General features: G+C 43.2%; 1 protein-coding gene across 1 annotated transcript; it reads right to left on the bottom strand.

Moving 5' to 3' along the window:
- Positions 1-2454: 2454 nt before the first annotated feature.
- Positions 2455-18962, bottom strand: LOC139666479 (interferon-induced protein with tetratricopeptide repeats 5-like). The gene is made up of 9 exons (XM_071545717.1): positions 18787-18962; positions 14564-14753; positions 12689-12877; positions 11671-11898; positions 8384-8525; positions 8056-8179; positions 7553-7691; positions 5811-5858; positions 2455-3525 (listed from the first exon to the last, which is right to left on the bottom strand). The coding sequence occupies exons 1-9, from the start codon at positions 18888-18890 to the stop codon at positions 3331-3333; spliced, it is 1359 nt and encodes a 452-aa protein (XP_071401818.1). The 5' UTR covers positions 18891-18962; the 3' UTR covers positions 2455-3330.
- Between the last annotated feature and the right edge of the window lie 104 nt (positions 18963-19066).

The following is a 19066-nucleotide window of genomic DNA, read 5'->3' as shown; positions in this document are numbered from 1 at the left end:
GTGTGGACAAAGTCATGGAACCTTATGACAATCAGATTAAATGAACGACATTTTTCAGAGAGAAAACTTGTAAATCGGTCCAATTCGACCGGAACACAACAGGAGGGTTAATAACGTTTAATCTTTATGTTCTTATACTTTGTCTTGTCCACATGTCCAAATATGCTCTTTTATGGATTCAGTGTTTTCATGTAAAAATCTGCTCTGTTTCAGTAGCATATACTTAACTGCACGTGTGAATTAATAAAGTCAGTCAAAAACCTATATAATATTCCTGTAGTGACCTATAGTGTGTCTATGGTACTCAATAGTGAGTCTGTAGTGACCTTATAGTCACTACACGATATAATGCTATTCCTATTGTATCACTATAATATTACTATCATATGATATTCGTATAATAGGGACTGATAGGAATATTTTACTTTTGCTGGGATGTTTGTATAGAATCCTTCTAAAATGGATCATGGGATTGCTGTAGTTTGTTTTCCTATCAGCTGTCAAACAGAAGCAAACTCACCTCATTTTGAATTCTTCACCGTTCAGGATCCGACCTGTGAGCTGGAAAATAAAAGACTGACTCAAAAAACTTCTGATGCGCAGCGGAGAGAAGCGAGAGCAACAAGAAAGTCCAACAGCACAGTCACTATGATGATGATGATGATGATGATGATGATGATGAAACCGAAAGTGAAGTGTTGTATTTCTTCATAAATCGTGAAGAGTTTTGGTGCAGGTCCCGTGGATGAGTGATCACAACTGAAATGTTTGATGAACGCGACATAAGCTTTCAGTTTGTATTATTTTATGCGGAAATGTAGCTACACACATTTATGAACGCATCAGATAAGGGACAAAACGTGTTTTAGATTTTCATTTTTTCTAATATTGCCTACTAGCCGACATCAGCTATGCGGTCATAAAGGAACAGGGTGTTTTTTATTATAATTTGTTTTCTAAAAATAAGCATTTTTTACTTCATAACTTGATTTGTGTCAACTCCATCAGACAATAAAAAGCATGATATTTTAATATCGTCAGTCCTACAAGGGGTGGATGGGTTTCTGTACACAGACGAGGTTTGTGAGGTCCTGCTGCCATCATAACATGCAGAAGTGGAAAAGGGGATCTAGCCCAACTGACCAAGCTATTTACTGATTTATTCAGGATTATAGAAAATCTCACGGTGTTGACGGAAACTGAGATCGACACAACTTTGCTAAGCAGATCTTTAGGGGAAAAAATGTTTAATGTTCACTTTACGTATTTTTATATAGCATTAATGATTTCCTTTCAGATTCTATTTAAATTTAAAAACAAAACAAACAAACAAATAAAAAACCCACTGTTCTGGGCAGTTTGTCATTATGACCTCTTGCTGAGGACAAGTTGATTTCCATTGAATTCCGAGCACAGAGCTTACAGGTAAACACATTCAATTGAAATTATTAAAATATATATCGAAACAATGTTATGAGTATACACAGTTCCTTTAGATGTAACTTTCTAAGTAAATTTATCCTGCTGAATTTGTCAATTTTAACATAAAGAACACTTTTCTCTGTAGGATGTTTTGTCCCGACTCTCAAGAATCAGATAAATGAGTCCCGGTGTGTTTTGAACTTCAGTATAGGCCTATGATCTCTCTACGAACTAGTAATCCTTTAAAATACCTGTACATTTACATTAATTCACCCCTTATTTCATGCAAAATCCCCTTAAAATTAATGAAGAGAGTTATTAATGGAGGAGATCTCATCAAAACCTCCTTAAACTCCCCTTAATGTTTGACTGCTTACTTTCTAATTTAATGTAAAATTCAGGCAGACTGGAACTTTCCATTAATAACTCATTAATAACCTGTAAACCTGCACATAAGGCATGAAAAAACCCTTAATTACTAGAGTCTTGACAAATCAACCCATGAATAAATCCCTTATAAACCCATGATACTAACCTTACTTTATTAAAGCTGTCATTTTTAATGAATTAATGTTTATGTAATGGAGAAAGTAAGGACATTTCAGGGATAAAATGAGGGGGTTTGGTTTCATAGTTTCTGCTGACCTCTATTGATTGATACAAGTGGTGTTGTGATACAGGTGGTGACCATGTGTCCATCAGTGGCTTATTTGCTATACTGTCTCTTAGACAGCTGACCCATACAGCAGCATGTTGACCTGCACTGTGCATCTGACACAGGATGAAACTGAAACCAGTGATAAGGCTACATGGAACACTGTAGTACTGTACTGAGGCAATCTCAGTATTTGCTTATCATTTTCTATGTCGGCTTTATTCATTCAATAGTTGTGTAATCTAATAGGCCGATCTAAAGTAGTGTGTCTATCAGTATCTTCTATCTATCAGTATGTTTGTGGTTGGGATTCTGTACAAAGACGAAGAAAAAAGTATAGGTAATACACAAAAAAAATTACAATCTTTAGACTGCATTTATTCTAAGGCTTGTGACTGAGAAGCATAGGAGATGCATTTAATTTTAAGGCATTTTAATGGTTTGAGTATTTTATGTCATTTCTGCGTTACAGGACAGAGCACAGCAGAGTGAGACGGGAAAGAGAAAGGAGACGACATGAGACAAAGGTCTCAGGCAGGATCCAGCTGACACACCAGGACGTCCCGAGACACACAAACTCTAATTCTGTTGCACATTAATGAGGTCTAACTAATATTACACAACAGCATAAAGCAAATAAAGTAAACAGTCTATATGTCAGGTTCACATCCAGGGTGAATGTAGAGTCAGATATAAAAGTAAAGAACAGTAAAGTCATACGCCGAGTCTCTCATAGCTGTTAATGTTCGCTGTTCTTGCTCCAGCAGTACTTTAATCTTAGATTATTAATTCTGATTATGATCTATAATTACCTCTTGTAGTGCATCAGTGTAATAGTAAATTATCATATCGACAACCTAAAGATTAAAAAAGTCATTAGTAGACAGTGTATCCATCATCACTGTGGAGTGCAGACACTCATCATTGACTTCCTTCACTTCCCTGGAACAGCAACAGTAAACATGTGAATGACATGTGAACTGAAACTGCCTGGAACCAAGACAGACTTTGGAAAATGCAATAACTTAAAGAGCAACTTGCAGGTGATTTTATTTACGAAATGTATACTTAACCTTGTCTGAAAATGACCATTTGAAAAGTTAATGCAGGATTTAATATGTTTTACAAGACATAAGGGCACAAAATCAGAGGAAAAAGTGGCCAAAAAAAAGTGGCAGATTTTTTTTTAACTTATTTTAAGAAAATTAGGATTTTAGGACTCAATATTAATAAATAGAGGGAATCTCAGGTCACTACAGCTCCATGCGCAGCTCAAACACAGCAGACAGGTACTCGTCCTTGTCCGGGTCACAGGCCAGAGCTTTCTCATAGTACTCCACAGCCCTCCTCCGGTCCCCCTCGGCCCTGTAGACCAGACCCAGCAGGCCCAGAGCCTCGTCGTCGTCGGCGTCTTTCGAGACTCGGCGCTCTGCGATCTGCTTCAGCTTCTGGAGGAGAGAGGAGGCACAATATCTGATGGTTAATTCCTGTTTATTGAAGATTGTTAGATGAGATTATATTGTATTAGATTCGATTTTATTGGATTAGATTCAATTATTCTAGAGTACATTCAATTAGACTATATTAGATTAGAATAGATTAGATGATATTAGAATACACTGGATAAGACTAGATCAGATTGAATTAGATTATACTATATTATATTTGGCTAGATTAGACCAGATTAGATTAGATTAGATTTGATGAGACTTTATTATTGTTATCTGCGCCAAATTAGATCGTGTATCGTTATGCACCGCTATATACTGTGAGCACATGAGTACAGTAGGTCTAATTTATGATCCAGACTGTCCTCCCCGAAAAAACGACCCCATAGGTCGTTTTTACAAGCAGTTTATTACAACCTATAGTTATGTTTTAAAGTTAAGTGACCTCTAGTGGTCGTGTAAATAATGACAATGTGCTCGTTGGTCTGCGTCCACGTCACCTGAGTCAAGTTTCTCTGTCAGGTTTCTCTCTCAACACTGAAACAGCACGGTGGAAAGTCAGGGTGTTGTGGTCTGGATGGTGGATGGGCGATACGTTTGTCTTCAATGTCGGTGACCGGGGTCCCAGCGTTTCCAAAGGACAAAAAACCGTGAGTCACATTTTAATTTTTTTTTATTTAACCATGACCAAACCATTTTCCTAACCTTAACCAAGTTGTTTTAGTTGCCTAACCATAACCATAACCCAAGGTGTTTTATTTGCCTAAACTTTACCATAACCTTAACCAAACTCGTTTTACTTGCCTAAATTTAACCATGAACCAGCCTTTGGAACGTAATTCAATTTGTGGTGGAGGAACGTTTTCAAATTCGTCGAGGTCGAGTTCATTTCACGTATTTTAGTGAGATCATGTTGGAAACGCTCCTGTGGGTCGTATCAGAGGAGAGGAACAAACCACCTGTGAGGTCATATGGGTTGGAGGACTTGTTGTTATGATCCCATATGAGCATTATTCTTATTTCCACATTACTGTATGATTTAGTGACATTATGTAAACCTGTTTACTCGCGCTACAATAAAAATCCAGCTTGTAGAAAAAAGGATGAAGATGAACTTGTTAAGGTGAAGTTGTTCCAGACAGGACGTCGAATTGGTAAAATGGTCTTTAAACATATTTTCTATCGGAAATAAAGTTTACTATTATTATTAGTGAATTGAAGAGTGCCTCCCTCTTGCTTCCCCTCTGTCTCTCTCTCTCTCTCTCTCTCTCTCCTCTCTGCTCTCCCGGTCTCTGTGGTGCTGAAAGGACACACAGCGGCTGCTTCTCAGTCCCAGACATAAAGATCTTGTTCTCCCGCCTTGCTAAGTCGCTTCCACAACATAAGGAGCTCGTTTCCAAGCATTAGTACATCGTGGCCACGACATAGAGCTTGTTCCCACGAGTTAAAATCAAACAAAACTAGAAATAACCGGCTCGCGGTTGTGTGCCTCCACCAATAAACTATAAGGACAGTCTTTATTTATTGAACATATATAATTAATGTGATTATTAGGTCAACTTAAAGGATTTTGGTGTCTGCAAAAGTAAGTGACAGCACTTCCACCGTTTTTGTAGAATGACCCAAGATCGTTTTCTCAGCTACAGTGGTAAACAAAACATTATGATGTCACAGTGAAGTTGACCTTTGAACTTTTGGATATAAAATGTCATCACTTCATCATTTTATCCTATTAGACATTTTGTCATAATTACCGTATGAATTCTTGAGCCAAAAACATCTTTTGTGAGGTCACAGTGACCTTGACCTTTGAGCTTTGACCACCAAATTCTACTCAGTTCATCCTTGAGTCCAAGTGGACGTTTGTGTTAAATTTGAAGAAATTCCCTCAAGGCGTTCCTGAGATATTAGTAGAGGAACTAAGGCCCCTAAAAGTTGAGATACCCCTACCCTATCATTATTTCCAGAGATACATGTGATAAAGCAGATTCTGTCCCTTTTAGGAGAAGCCTAAATTTTCACTATTTTCGGTTTTGGGGAGGATCCAAACATCAACCAAATAAACTAATTTTGCAGTAAAATATTTTTATACAACCATCCATTTCAAAAATAGACGTATTAAAGTTATGAAAAAAGGGGTATGTCAAAAACTAAAGCCTTTTTTTGGAGATTTGTTCCTCTACTATATCCAGTTCATGAGAATGAGACGGACGGATGGAGGCATAGAAACAACACCTCCATTTCACCAATTCACCATTTCACCATTTCTAGTGCCTGATGCTTACTGTAGCACATCGCTTCCCCTCCGACGCCTCCGGGGTTAACAGCAGACCCTGGTGAGGAGAACAGCAGAGTGAAGTAAAGGGATAACTCAACAATTATGTTCCTGTCAGTCACTTGGCAACATTTTGGAAAATGCTTATTAGCTTACTATTGCATTACGTTCGTGGAATTATTTTTCTTAGGCAAAATAAATCGCACTTTTGAGGGGCTGAACGTGAAAAGTTACGAAACTTTGCCCACGTGTCAGAAGTGGTGAGAAATTATATATTTTATGGGTCTTGCTCATGGGTGTGGCAAAACGGCTCGATAGCGCCCCCTACAAAATGTCAACAGAGTCTCCCTCGCCCTACGTTTGTCCTAGACGTACGAAACTTGGTAGGCACGTGTATCATGTCCAGACTTAAAGAAAAGTCTCTGGTACCATGCGCCTAAAACCAACAGGAAGTCGGCCATTTTGAATTGATTGTGACATTTTTGGGCGTTTTTGTGCGATTGCAGGGGTCGTACTTGAACAAACTCCTCCTAGGCGGCTCATCGGATCCACGTCAAACTTGGTCAGCGTGTATAAAAGACCTGGACGATGCAAAGTTGTGCGAACTGTGAGTTTTCGTCACACGGCGTGGGCGTGGCGTGGCGTCGAACGTCCTTGTTTCGCCACGAAACAGGAAGTGGCTTGTAACTGGCCTGTACATGGTCACATCTGGACCAAACTTAACACGTTGGATGAGATTCCCGGCCTGAACACATCTACGTGCTGAGATTCAGTTATAGTCATAGCGCCACCTACTGGCGACAGGAAATTACATGTTTTAAACTTTGCCGTGCTTCTCCCAGCGGGTTAACCAGATCCACCTCAAATGTGGTCAGAAAAGCCGGAGGACCTTGATGACGCTCTGTGCTGAAGATCAGGAGCTTTTGTCGTGGAACGGAATTTCGATGTTTCACCGTGAAACAGGAAGCTGCTTTAACTTGAGTTTACATCGTCCGATCTGCACCAGATTTCACATGCTGGACCAGAGTCCAGGCCTGAGGACATCTACAGGCCAATTAGGAGTCATAGGCATTGCGCCACCTACTGGTGACACAAAACAGGAAGTGGGTTGTAAAGCGACTGTACATGGTCAAATCTGGCCCAAACATCACACGTTTGACTAGAGTCCCGGCCTGAACACATCTACATGCCAATATTCGGTTATAGTCATAGCGCCACCTACTGGTGACAGGAAGTTGTGTGAACTTGAGCGTACATTGTCCGATCTGCACCAGATTTCACATGCTGGACCAGAGTCCAGGCCTGAGGACATCTACAGGCCAATTAGGAGTCACAGTCATTGCGCCACCTACTGGTAACGGGAAGTAAGCCTTGCGTAACAATCATCATTGGATTTACATGAATTTTTCATGGTGTGGGCCACGTCGACCGGTCGGTGTCCGGTAACGACGCCCCGACTGCAGCACAGAGACGAGGGCCCGCTCATCACTGCTTGCAGTTTTAATTCGTATTATTTTGTGTCTTATGCTTTGTTTTGTTTCCTTGTGTTCTATGTTGCTGCATACTGTATTGCTTCTTTTTGTTTTGTGATTGATCGTTAATCAGTTAGGAAGACTCGCTCTCTGTAAAGTCCTTGGAGACAGGCTGTGATGAAGGGCGACTCGTGTATTACCAAACGTGCACACACACACACACACACACACACACACACACACACACACACACACACACACACACACACACCGAGCCTACCTTGGTGTAGTGTTTGATGGCCAGGTCTTCCTTCTTGGTGTGGTACTGGTGGAACTGACCGTAGTAGAAATGGACAAACGGACGATTGCTTTCATCCTTCTCTGATGACATCTCCAAGGCCTGGAACATCTCCTCAGCTCTGGAGAGAAACAGAGAGGATGGAAGACGTATGGACGGATGTTTTAACAATAAACACGCTGAAAGACAGGCAGTCATCGGTGCTCTGAAACCCCTGGCTAAAGGAGAGGACCAGAAAGACAAACTTATAGACAGACAGACAGATAGAGGGACAGACAGACACACAGACAGACAGACAGAGAAAGAGACAGAGAGAGAGAGAGACAGACAGACAGACAGAGAGAGGGACAGACAGACAGACAGACAGAGAAAGAGACAGAGAGAGAGAGAGACAGACAGACAGACAGAGAGAGGGACAGACAGACAGACAGACAGAGAGAGAGACAGAGAGAGAGAGACAGACAGACAGACAGACAGACAGGTACCTGCTCATATCCTTGTCCTCTGCATACAGCAGTGCCAGTTCACCCATGGCGATGACAAAGGAAGGCTTTAACCTGACAGCTTCCTCCAGGTGATGAATAGCCAGACGCCTCCACCGCTGCATCTCTAGGATAGTATAGTATAATATAGTACAGTATAGTATAGCACAGTATAGTACAGTACAGTATAGTATAGTATAGTATAGTATAGTGTAGTGTAGCTGGAGACCAGTGTTTGTTGACATGTTTGTTCAGTCTATGGTCTGTGTGAGTTTGTGTGTGTGTGTGTGTGTGTGTGTGTGTTTGTGTGTGTGTGTGTTTGTGTGTGTACCTTTTTTGTTGTAGGGCTTTATGTTGACCAGAGCGATCTTCTTGGTCTTATAGCAGAGAGCCAGCTGATGGTGGATGAAGGCCGACTGGCTGCTCCTCTGCAGCGCTCGCTTCAGCAGATCAATAGACCGATCCACCTGATCCTGGAACAGTGACACGCTTATTCTTTCATAAACATGTTAAAGGATCATTTCTACATTCTTCTCAAGTGATAATCAGATTTTGTTCCATCCATGCATCCATTTTCTAGCCACTTATATGGTCAGGGTGGAAACAATGCAGCATCGCAACCCAGACATCCTTTTGCCCAGCAACCCTAGGTGCTCCTAGGCATGCTGGGAGTTGTAGTCCCTTCAGCATGTCCTAGGTCTGTCCCGGGGGCTCCTCCCAGGCAGCCGTGCCCAATACACCTCCAAAGGGAGGTGGGGTGGCATCCTTACAAGGAGCCTGAACCTCCTCAACTGGCTCCTCTCACTGTGGAGATCCTCCCTGAATGTTGAGTTCCTCACCCTATCCCCCCAAGGAGAAACCTCATTTCACCCCGAGGAGAAGTCTCATTTCACCCCAAGGAGAAACCTCATTTCACCCCGAGGAGAAGTCTCATTTCACCCCGAGGAGAAACCTCATTTCACCCCGAGGAGAAGTCTCATTTCACCCCGAGGAGAAACTTCATTTCACCCCAAGGAGAAACCTCATTTCACCCCGAGGAGAAGTCTCATTTCACCCCGAGGAGAAACCTCATTTCACCCCAAGGAGAAACCTCATTTCACCCCGAGGAGAAGTCTCATTTCACCACGAGGAGAAATCTCATTTCACCCCGAGGAGAAACCTCATTTCACCCCGAGGAGAAGTCTCATTTCACCCCGAGGAGAAACCTCATTTCACCCCGAGGAGAAGTCTCATTTCACCCCGAGGAGAAACCTCATTTCACCCCAAGGAGAAGTCTCATTTCACCCCAAGGAGAAACCTCATTTCACCCCGAGGAGAAGTCTCATTTCACCCCAAGGAGAAACCTCATTTCACCCCGAGGAGAAGTCTCATTTCACCCCGAGGAGAAACCTCATTTCACCACGAGGAGAAACCTCATTTCACCCCGAGGAGAAGTCTCATTTCACCACGAGGAGAAGTCTCATTTCACCCCAAGGAGAAACCTCATTTCACCCCGAGGAGAAGTCTCATTTCACCCCGAGGAGAAACCTCATTTCACCCCAAGGAGAAGTCTCATTTCACCCCGAGGAGAAACCTCATTTCACCCCAAGGAGAAACCTCATTTCACCCCGAGGAGAAGTCTCATTTCACCCCGAGGAGAAACCTCATTTCACCCCGAGGAGAAGTCTCATTTCACCCCGAGGAGAAACCTCATTTCATTTTGTTGTAGGGCTTTATGTTGACCAGAGCGATCTTCTTGGTCTTATAGCAGAGAGCCAGCTGATGGTGGATGAAGGCCGACTGGCTGCTCCTCTGCAGCGCTCGCTTCAGCAGATCAATAGACCGATCCACCTGATCCTGGAACAGTGACACGCTTATTCTTTCATAAACATGTTAAAGGATCATTTCTACATTCTTCTCAAGTGATAATCAGATTTTGTTCCATCCATGCATCCATTTTCTAGCCACTTATATGGTCAGGGTGGAAACAATGCAGCATCGCAACCCAGACATCCTTTTGCCCAGCAACCCTAGGTGCTCCTAGGCATGCTGGGAGTTGTAGTCCCTTCAGCATGTCCTAGGTCTGTCCCGGGGGCTCCTCCCAGGCAGCCGTGCCCAATACACCTCCAAAGGGAGGTGGGGTGGCATCCTTACAAGGAGCCTGAACCTCCTCAACTGGCTCCTCTCACTGTGGAGATCCTCCCTGAATGTTGAGTTCCTCACCCTATCCCCCCAAGGAGAAACCTCATTTCACCCCGAGGAGAAGTCTCATTTCACCCCAAGGAGAAACCTCATTTCACCCCGAGGAGAAGTCTCATTTCACCCCGAGGAGAAACCTCATTTCACCCCGAGGAGAAGTCTCATTTCACCCCGAGGAGAAACTTCATTTCACCCCAAGGAGAAACCTCATTTCACCCCGAGGAGAAGTCTCATTTCACCCCGAGGAGAAACCTCATTTCACCCCAAGGAGAAACCTCATTTCACCCCGAGGAGAAGTCTCATTTCACCACGAGGAGAAATCTCATTTCACCCCGAGGAGAAACCTCATTTCACCCCGAGGAGAAGTCTCATTTCACCCCGAGGAGAAACCTCATTTCACCCCGAGGAGAAGTCTCATTTCACCCCGAGGAGAAACCTCATTTCACCCCAAGGAGAAGTCTCATTTCACCCCAAGGAGAAACCTCATTTCACCCCGAGGAGAAGTCTCATTTCACCCCAAGGAGAAACCTCATTTCACCCCGAGGAGAAGTCTCATTTCACCCCGAGGAGAAACCTCATTTCACCACGAGGAGAAACCTCATTTCACCCCGAGGAGAAGTCTCATTTCACCACGAGGAGAAGTCTCATTTCACCCCAAGGAGAAACCTCATTTCACCCCGAGGAGAAACCTCATTTCACCCCAAGGAGAAGTCTCATTTCACCCCAAGGAGAAACCTCATTTCACCACGAGGAGAAGTCTCATTTCACCCCAAGGAGAAACCTCATTTCACCCCGAGGAGAAACCTCATTTCACCCCGAGGAGAAGTCTCATTTCACCACGAGGAGAAGTCTCATTTCACCCCGAGGAGAAGTCTCATTTCACCCCGAGGAGAAACCTAATTTCACCCCAAGGAGAAACCTCATGTCACCCCGAGGAGAAACCTCATGTCACCCTGAGAAGAAACCTCACGTCACCCCAAGGAGAAACCTCATGTCACCCTGAGGAGAAACCTCATTTCACCCCGAGGAGAAACCTCATGTCACCCTGAGGAGAAACCTCATGTCACCCCGAGGAGAAACCTCATGTCACCCTGAGGAGAAACAAATGGCTCATGGCCGTGGCACCCCATGCTCCCACAGCGCCTCCCACTGGACACGTCAGGAAACACAGTCATAAGAAAATGACATATTTTAGTAAAATTCATTGGTCATAAACTATGATGTGTAATATGATGGTGGATATCCTGCTATCCTTTACTAAATATCATGATTTATTTTAATTTGAATGTGTTTTACTTTTACTTGTTACTGATTTAGTCATAGAAAGCGTCACCGTATCCCCTTTTCATTTCTTTAAAATGGGATGAGTGGTGTCTCAGATATCTCTCAGATAACTATGAAATCATCAACTACATAACTAGTCAGACAGTTGGAGGCTACCTGTTGGCGGAGGTATTTGGCTGCATAGCGGGTGACATGAGGGCAGTCAGGACCGATCTCCAGCGCTCTCTCCATCAAAGATTCAGCCTCTTCATGTTTCTGGTAGAAGGAGAGCTTCAGAGCCAGCAGGGCCAGCATGACGCCGTCGGCAGGGTTGATCTCTGAGGCTCGGCGAAGCTGCTTGACGACCGGACAATCCTCAGCTTTCAGAGATGTTTCTTTCTCCCACTGCAAATCACACTCCAGTCAGCTTTCTGTGGAGAATCCCTGGACTACACATCTACACTTCAACTTCCCCGTCAGAGAAAATCTTTTTTTTTTTAAATTCAAACTGACCAAATCCTAAGCATTACATTTACATTTGATTGACTGACTGATTAATCAAGTGACTGATCAATCTCTTTACTGAATCTACCAGTTTGGCGCAGTCAAGGGCCATAGCATAGCCAGCATTCCATTCACTGTCATCACATTTACTGATTGATTAACTGATTGATTGACTCATTGATCAATAGATTAATTGAATGTACCAGTTCAGTGTGGTAAGAAGCTATACTAGAGCCGCAACGATTAATCGATTAATCGATTAGTTGTCAACTATTAAACTAATCCCAACTATTTTGATAATAACCCTAACCCTAACCCGGTTTGAGTAATTTTTTAAGAAAAATAAGTCAAAATTCTCTGCTTCCAGCTTGTTAAATGTGAATATTTTCTGGTTTCTTTCCTCCTCTATGACAGTAAACTGAATATCTTTGGGTTGTGGACAAAACAAGACATTTGAGGACGTCATCTTGGGCTTTGGGAAACACTGATCCACATTTTTCACCATTTTCTCACATTTTATAGACCAAACAACTAATCCATTAATCAAGAAAATAATCAACAGATTAATCGACAGTGAAAATAATCGTTAGTTGCAGCCCTAAGCTATACCTTAGCCGACATTCCATTAGGAGTAGATTGGCTGATCGATTGAATGAATTGATTGAATGATCAATAAGTTAACTGAATGTACCGGTTCAGTGCGGTAGAGGGCGATAGCGTAGCCGGCGTTCCACTCGCTGTCGTCAGGCTGCAGCTCCAAGGCTTTGAGAAAACAGCTGATGGCTTTGGGATAGTAGAGCTTCGAGAACTTGAGGTACGTCCAGGCCTTCTCTCCATACACCTCTGGGTGGAGAACTGTAGAGCCGGTAGGGTACTTCTCCTGGAGAGAGAGGAGGACAAAGAGCACATTTAGATAAAGAGACACTAATTGTGTTCACACTGTGAGCAACTTGGTTGGTCTATTCTGACCAATTATGGCCCTGGGTCAGAGTGGTCCGATTGCAACTATGTAGGTCTGCAGCTACAGAGTTTTGAACATGCAAATCATGCATCTTTTGGTGCTTTGGTATTGCCTTTCATCAGTGGTGGAATGTAACTAAGTACATTTACTTAAAGAGTAACTGAACCCCAAACCCAGATCTGTGGTGAAGCCTGACGCCTAATGGTGAAAAGTAGGGTACTGCACTGCTCATCTGCTATTGGCTGGTCTTTGTGCCAGGTGATGTCACTGCCTGTTGTACTCTATGGAAGGTGACATCACCAGGAACAAACACCAGCCAATAGCAGATGGCCAGTGCAGTACCCTACTTTTCACCATTAGGTGTCAGGCTTCACCACAGATTTTGATGGGGTTTGGTTACTCTTTAAGTACTGTACTTAAGTACAATTTAGAGGTACTTGTACTTTACTTGAGTATTTCCATTTCATGCTACTTTATACTTCTACTCCACTACATTTCAGAGGGAAATATTTTACTTTTTATTCCACTACATTTATTTGACAGCTTTAGTTACTAGTTACTTTGTAGATTTAGATTATTAAACAGTAACCAAACCCCACCAAAATCTGTGGTGAAGCCTGACACCTAATGGTGAAAAGTAGGGTACTGCACTGCTCATCTGTTATTGGCTGGTCTATGGAAGGTGGCATCATCTGGCACAAACACTAGCCAATAGCAGATGAGTAGTGCAGTACCCTACTTTTCACCATTAGGGGTCACCACAGATTTGGATTTGGGGTTTAGTTACTCTTTAATACAAATTATAAATCAACTAATAAATTATGATATATTTTTATACGTTAAGCTACCCAGCAGTATATAAAGTAATTAAAATTAGCTCCACCTTTACCAGCTGCAACATTAAAGTGATGAACCCATTAATGCATCAATAATTATAGTCCAATAACATGATATATATGATTCTGAAATGGGCCATTCTGCATAATGAGTACTTTTACTTTTGCTACTTTAAGTATATTTTGATGCATGTAAGATTTTGAATGCAGGACTTTTACTTGTAACAAAGTATTTTTACACTGTGGTATAGCTACTTAAGTCAAAGATCTGAATACTTCTTCCACCACTGCCTTTCATAACATTATATCATTTTAACAAGTTAACATAGCTAGCACGCGCTAATTAGGTAGCATTAATCAAAAACAAACAGACAAAAACAATAAAATTACTTCAGAACTTCCCACTAATCCCAACGATGGAGGCAAATATTCCTTAAGCATTGATTCAAGCAAGATGTTTATTCCTGCAGACTTCATATAAGTTAACTCTGAATGGCTGGAATCAACTTCTCCTTCATTTTGATCTATTGTTCATTAAACAAAATCACATCAGTAGGGAAAGAAGATCTGATAGCCATGAAAAAGCCATGAAAAGTTCAGCTGTGGCAAGAAGCTTGTTGAGCGTCCACACATCGGCAGAGTTTCCCTGGTCGCTCAGCTGTGAAGGGAAGTTAAACTCTCTATTGAAACCAATAACAACAAAATTCTCTTAAAGAACATTTAGACCATAAAACATTGAAACTCTGCCGCAGTGTATGTGTGTGTTTACCAGTATGTCCTCCACCCTGCGCCAGTATTTGTCTGATTGTGTGAAGTCTCCAGTGTGGTAGCTCAGCCAGGCCAGGTCTCCATAGATCACGATGAGCCGCCGCTCACTCTCCTCACCAAAACACTCTCTGGTCTTCTCTTCTGATTGGCTGAGAAGAGATGCCGCCTCCTTTGGTCTATCCTGATGATACCTGAAGATAGATGAGAATGGCAGATGTTGGTTGTGAAATGTTTAAATACCCCCCACTGGCTCTTATTTAAATCCTATATTGTCTTTGTTGTATCCCATTACGTTTTGCGGCTGCGATGACCCAGTTTCCCCATAGGGACAGAATCAGTTGTCCCCCACCAAAGGGGGGACTATGAATCGGTCTCCGTCCGTTAGTTAGTTAGTTTGTTAGTCACACTGTAACGCTGACTTTGTGCCGCTAGGGGCATTGACAATGAATGGGGACTCAGTGGTAAAGCAGGTCATACAGTTAAAGTTATCATACAATGTGGGGGACAATGAATGGGGACTGATGTGTTGAAGTGAGAGTCAAACCTCTAACCACAAGACACTGTAGTTATTGTCCAGTTGTTGGACTGTTGTTCTGTTATTGCATCATCACTGCACTACCACTGTGCCTCAGTGTTCACTACTTATATCATATTACCACTTACCTACTGTGCAATATCATATATCACTTATCATTTAGCATTTATATTATTCATAACACTCACGCTCCTGGTGTTGTATGTTATATTGTATATTGTATTATGAATTGTATTGTAGTGTACATTGTGTAATGTACGGATTGTATTTATTGCATACTGGAGTTCTTATATTTTGTACTGTATTGAAGACAGGACAGGACAGGACAATTACAGTTACTACATTTCAAGATATAACTTGTAAGCCTAATTCTGAGGAGAGTAGGCAACAGAAATATATGGTTAATCTGTCCTTTCATTGTCCCATACCAAAATGCTTATACAATTTCACTCATATTTCAAGTTCACTCAGCAATCACTGACTGACCCAAGGGTGGAACTACATCACTAATGGGGGACAACATGTTTACTATCTGCTTGTTTCATCTTATTTTGAGGGCTTACAAATTCCCCCCCTACGTCAACAGTTCCTATGAGCTCCTAAAGCCTTTTTGCACTCTCAATGTCTTCAATAAATCACTAGCACATTCATTTTGAGACATAAGTATTGTTGCAGTTTGGCCATAATAGAAGACTCACACAGAGCCTTTTGATTAAGGAGCCAGTTCAAGTTCATCAAGTGGACAAGAGGAGGTGAGGAGGAGCCTAATGCAAAGTACGGGCGGTTTGTCACTGCGAATGTGGAGGCGACTAGGATGTGTGTGCCGGTGATGGAGAAGATCAGAATCTCCCAGAGGGCCAAGCATCCGGACGTCGTGGTGGTGCGTGAAAAAGTGGAGGATGCACACCAAAGCTTCGATCACGAGCGGATTACAGAGAATCGTGAGGTACCGAATGAGGCCAAACAGCTTCTCTTCAATATGTATGACAAGATCAAGGGGGAGGAGCTGATGGGGAGGGTGTGGAGAGTGGAGGCAGCTCAGGGCGAACAACAGTATGGGGAGTCATGGAGGGTCATAAGTGAGATGTGTGGGCACAAAAGGTCAAAGGACGGACAGGTTGCAGGCAGCAGCCTGGAAGAGAGGGTGGCCTCCTGGTTCACTCACTTCCGGAATCTCCTAGGCACACACCTGACAGTGGATGGAGCTGAGGATGAGATACCTGCAGTCCGTACAAATCTCAATATTGATGATTGTCCATTTACAGTCAGGGAGTTTGCCAGAGTGAAATCCACTCTGAAGCAGGGGAAAAGTGCTGGGCCGGACGGTATTCCCCCAGAGGTCTTTAAGAATTGCCATCTTGATGACATCATCCTGGAGATTTGCAACCTTGCTCTGATGATAAACAACAAGCCTGATATGTGGTCTCTCTCTAACATCATCCCAGTGCCTAAATCTGGAGATCTCTCGAAACCAGACAACTGCCGCGGCATCAGTCTGACATGTATCATTGCAAAGATGTACAACCGCATCATACTAAACCGTCACTTGATTAATCAGTCAGTCAATCCGGATACGGTGCGCCATCGACCCCGACTTGAGAGAGGACCAAAATGGCTTTCGAGAGGGAAGAACCACCATAGCCCAGATCTTGGCCTTAAGGAGGATCATCGAAGAGGTGAAAAAGAACAACCTGACAGCGGTGCTGTGTTTTATCGATTTCAAAAAGGCATTTGACTCACAGAGGCGTGATGATGAAGATACTCTTACGGTGTCCCTCCCAACCTACTCCGGGCCATAGGGACCATGTAAACGGGTACAAGAGCCAAGGTGGTGACCCCAGGCGGCAACAGCGAGGAGTTTGACATCCTGGCGGGGGTGTTGCAAGGGGACACCCTCGCTCCCTTCCTCTTCATTATAGTCCTGGACTATGCACTTAGGCAAGACATCAGTGGACGGGAGCAGGAACTCGGCCTCACTATTACACCTAGGAGGTCTAGACGACTCCTTGCTGTAGTCCTAATGGACCTAGACTATGACATCAGCCTGCTATCTGACCATGTGGAGCAGGCACAGGAGCTCTTGACCAGAGTGGAGACAGAGTGTGCCAAGGTTGGCCTCAGGCTAAATGCCAAGAAAACCGAGGTTATCACCTACAACATCCTCCCGGACCATCCACCTCTAACGACAACAGGAGGCACTGCTCTAAAAGAAGTCAATGACTTCAGGGCTCATGGGTCAACTCGTCAGAGCAAGACCTTAAAGTGAGGAAGGCGCTCGCATGGAAGGCTCTGAACGGCATGGTCAGTGTGTGGAACTCCAACCTCCCCCGACATATCAAGCTCAGCTTCTTCTCTGCAACAGTAGAGTCCGTTCTCCTATATGGCTGTGAATGCTGGACCCTGAAGCCCACCCTGCAGAAGTCCTTGGATGGGTGCTACACCAGAATGCTGCGAGCAGTACTAAACATCGACCAAAACGAGCATGTTACCAACAAGCCTCTGTATGGGGGGTTACCAAGGTTGAGTGAGAAGATAGCATCCAGGAGAATGAGGCTAGCCGGTCACCACCAGAGACACTGGGAGCTCCCAGCCAGCAAGCTGGTGCTGTGGGAGCCAACACATGGGCATCGATCACGAGGGTGTCCCACACCAACATCATTGCGCCCTTGCTCCTGACCCTCCAAAGGTTGGAAGGGTACGAGCTGGTACCTGTGTAGCACAAAAGTCCTGTTAGGGGTCCTCAGCCTCACCCAGAGAACATCTGCCAACTTCTCTATGACTGTGCAGGGCCCTTCCCAATGACTGGGCAACATAGGAGGCAGTTCTTGGAGGTTCTCCTGTTCTCTCAAACTCTAGTTAACTCAGGAAGTCTTCCACTCCCTCCAGCAATTCCATCCCACTTCCTTTTTTTTAAAAAACTTTTTATTTATGAACATTTTTCACATTATAAGGACAGCAAGCAAAAAGCAAAAAATATCGCTAATAATAAAATAAAATATCGCACATGATACATACGATAATTATGAAAGATCTGTCACATTATCTAAATAAACCGTTTTTCTCACAGTTCTTTTTGGAGCCGTATGGAGTAGGTCATCTGTTCTAGAAGATGTAGGTGTTTAACAATATTGACAAAGAGGCCAGCAGTAGGGCAGTTTTTCTGAAGCCAATATTGTGTAATGGCCTTTTTACTTGCTACCAGCAAGATCTTTAGGAGGTAGGTATCATCTTTACTTAACCTGTCAGGGATATGTCCAAGATAGAGGGATGTGAATGTTGTAATTCCATCCCACTTGACAACAATCTAGTGGTTTGGCTGGGCTTTTGATGGATTGATGGTTAAAAATGGTTAAAATTCTTTAGTATTTATCAACTTACCCTCACAAAGTGACTGCTGGAATTAAATTAATTATATTGAGGACATAATCATCTGTATGGTAACAATAAAAATTAGGTCACATTTGTGCAAGTAAACACCTCTTTCTCAATAATATTCCTCCTCATTATACCTCCTCCTCCTACATAATATTTTACCACCTCCTCGTTAGTAATATACCACTTCCTCAGTAATACACCACATCCTTCTCAATAATATGCCACCTCTTCCTCCTCGGTAATAAATCTTATTCGATGATCTCCCATCTCTGCACCATAGTCCTGCACTAAAAACGATTAGAAACGTACTGTACCTGACGTAAGCCAGGAAGCTGTAGGAGCGCTCCACAGCGCCCCGCTGTCCGAACCCCAGATCCATATGGTCCTGGAGCCGTGTGCTGAGGCCTTCCAGATCCATGTGTTCCCGCTTCAGATCCCAGGTGAACCGACTCTCCAACTGCAGCAGCCTGGAGCGCAGATCACTGCCAGCATCACTGGGAGAGAGAGAGAGAGAGAGGGAGAGAGAGAGAAGGAGAGAATTTTTTTTAATTTTGAAAAAAATATTTTGTCTTTATTTTACAGTGTTAGTAAGAA

The sequence above is a fragment of the Centroberyx affinis genome, unplaced genomic scaffold, assembly GCF_046629955.1.
Source record: "Centroberyx affinis isolate AG114_WGS23_722 - 3 ecotype Tasmania unplaced genomic scaffold, CSIRO-AGI_Caff_v1 ptg005029l_1, whole genome shotgun sequence".
NCBI lineage: Eukaryota > Metazoa > Chordata > Actinopteri > Beryciformes > Berycidae > Centroberyx > Centroberyx affinis.
Note: the sequence above shows the minus strand (reverse complement) of the source record. Positions and strands in the feature narration are given on the sequence as shown.

What these genes read in the sequence shown, in the direction of transcription:
- LOC139666479 (XM_071545717.1), bottom strand. Translation starts at nt 18,890, where the DNA reads ATGGATCTGGAAGGCCTCAGCACACGGCTCCAGGACCATATGGATCTG. An exon ending in AAAGCCCTACAACAAAAAAG is followed by an intron (nt 8,180 to 8,383) that starts GTACACACACAA and finishes ATACTATCCTAG; the next exon opens with AGATGCAGCGGTGGAGGCGT. An exon ending in CCATCAAACACTACACCAAG is followed by an intron (nt 5,859 to 7,552) that starts GTAGGCTCGGTG and finishes TCTCCTCACCAG; the next exon opens with GGTCTGCTGTTAACCCCGGA.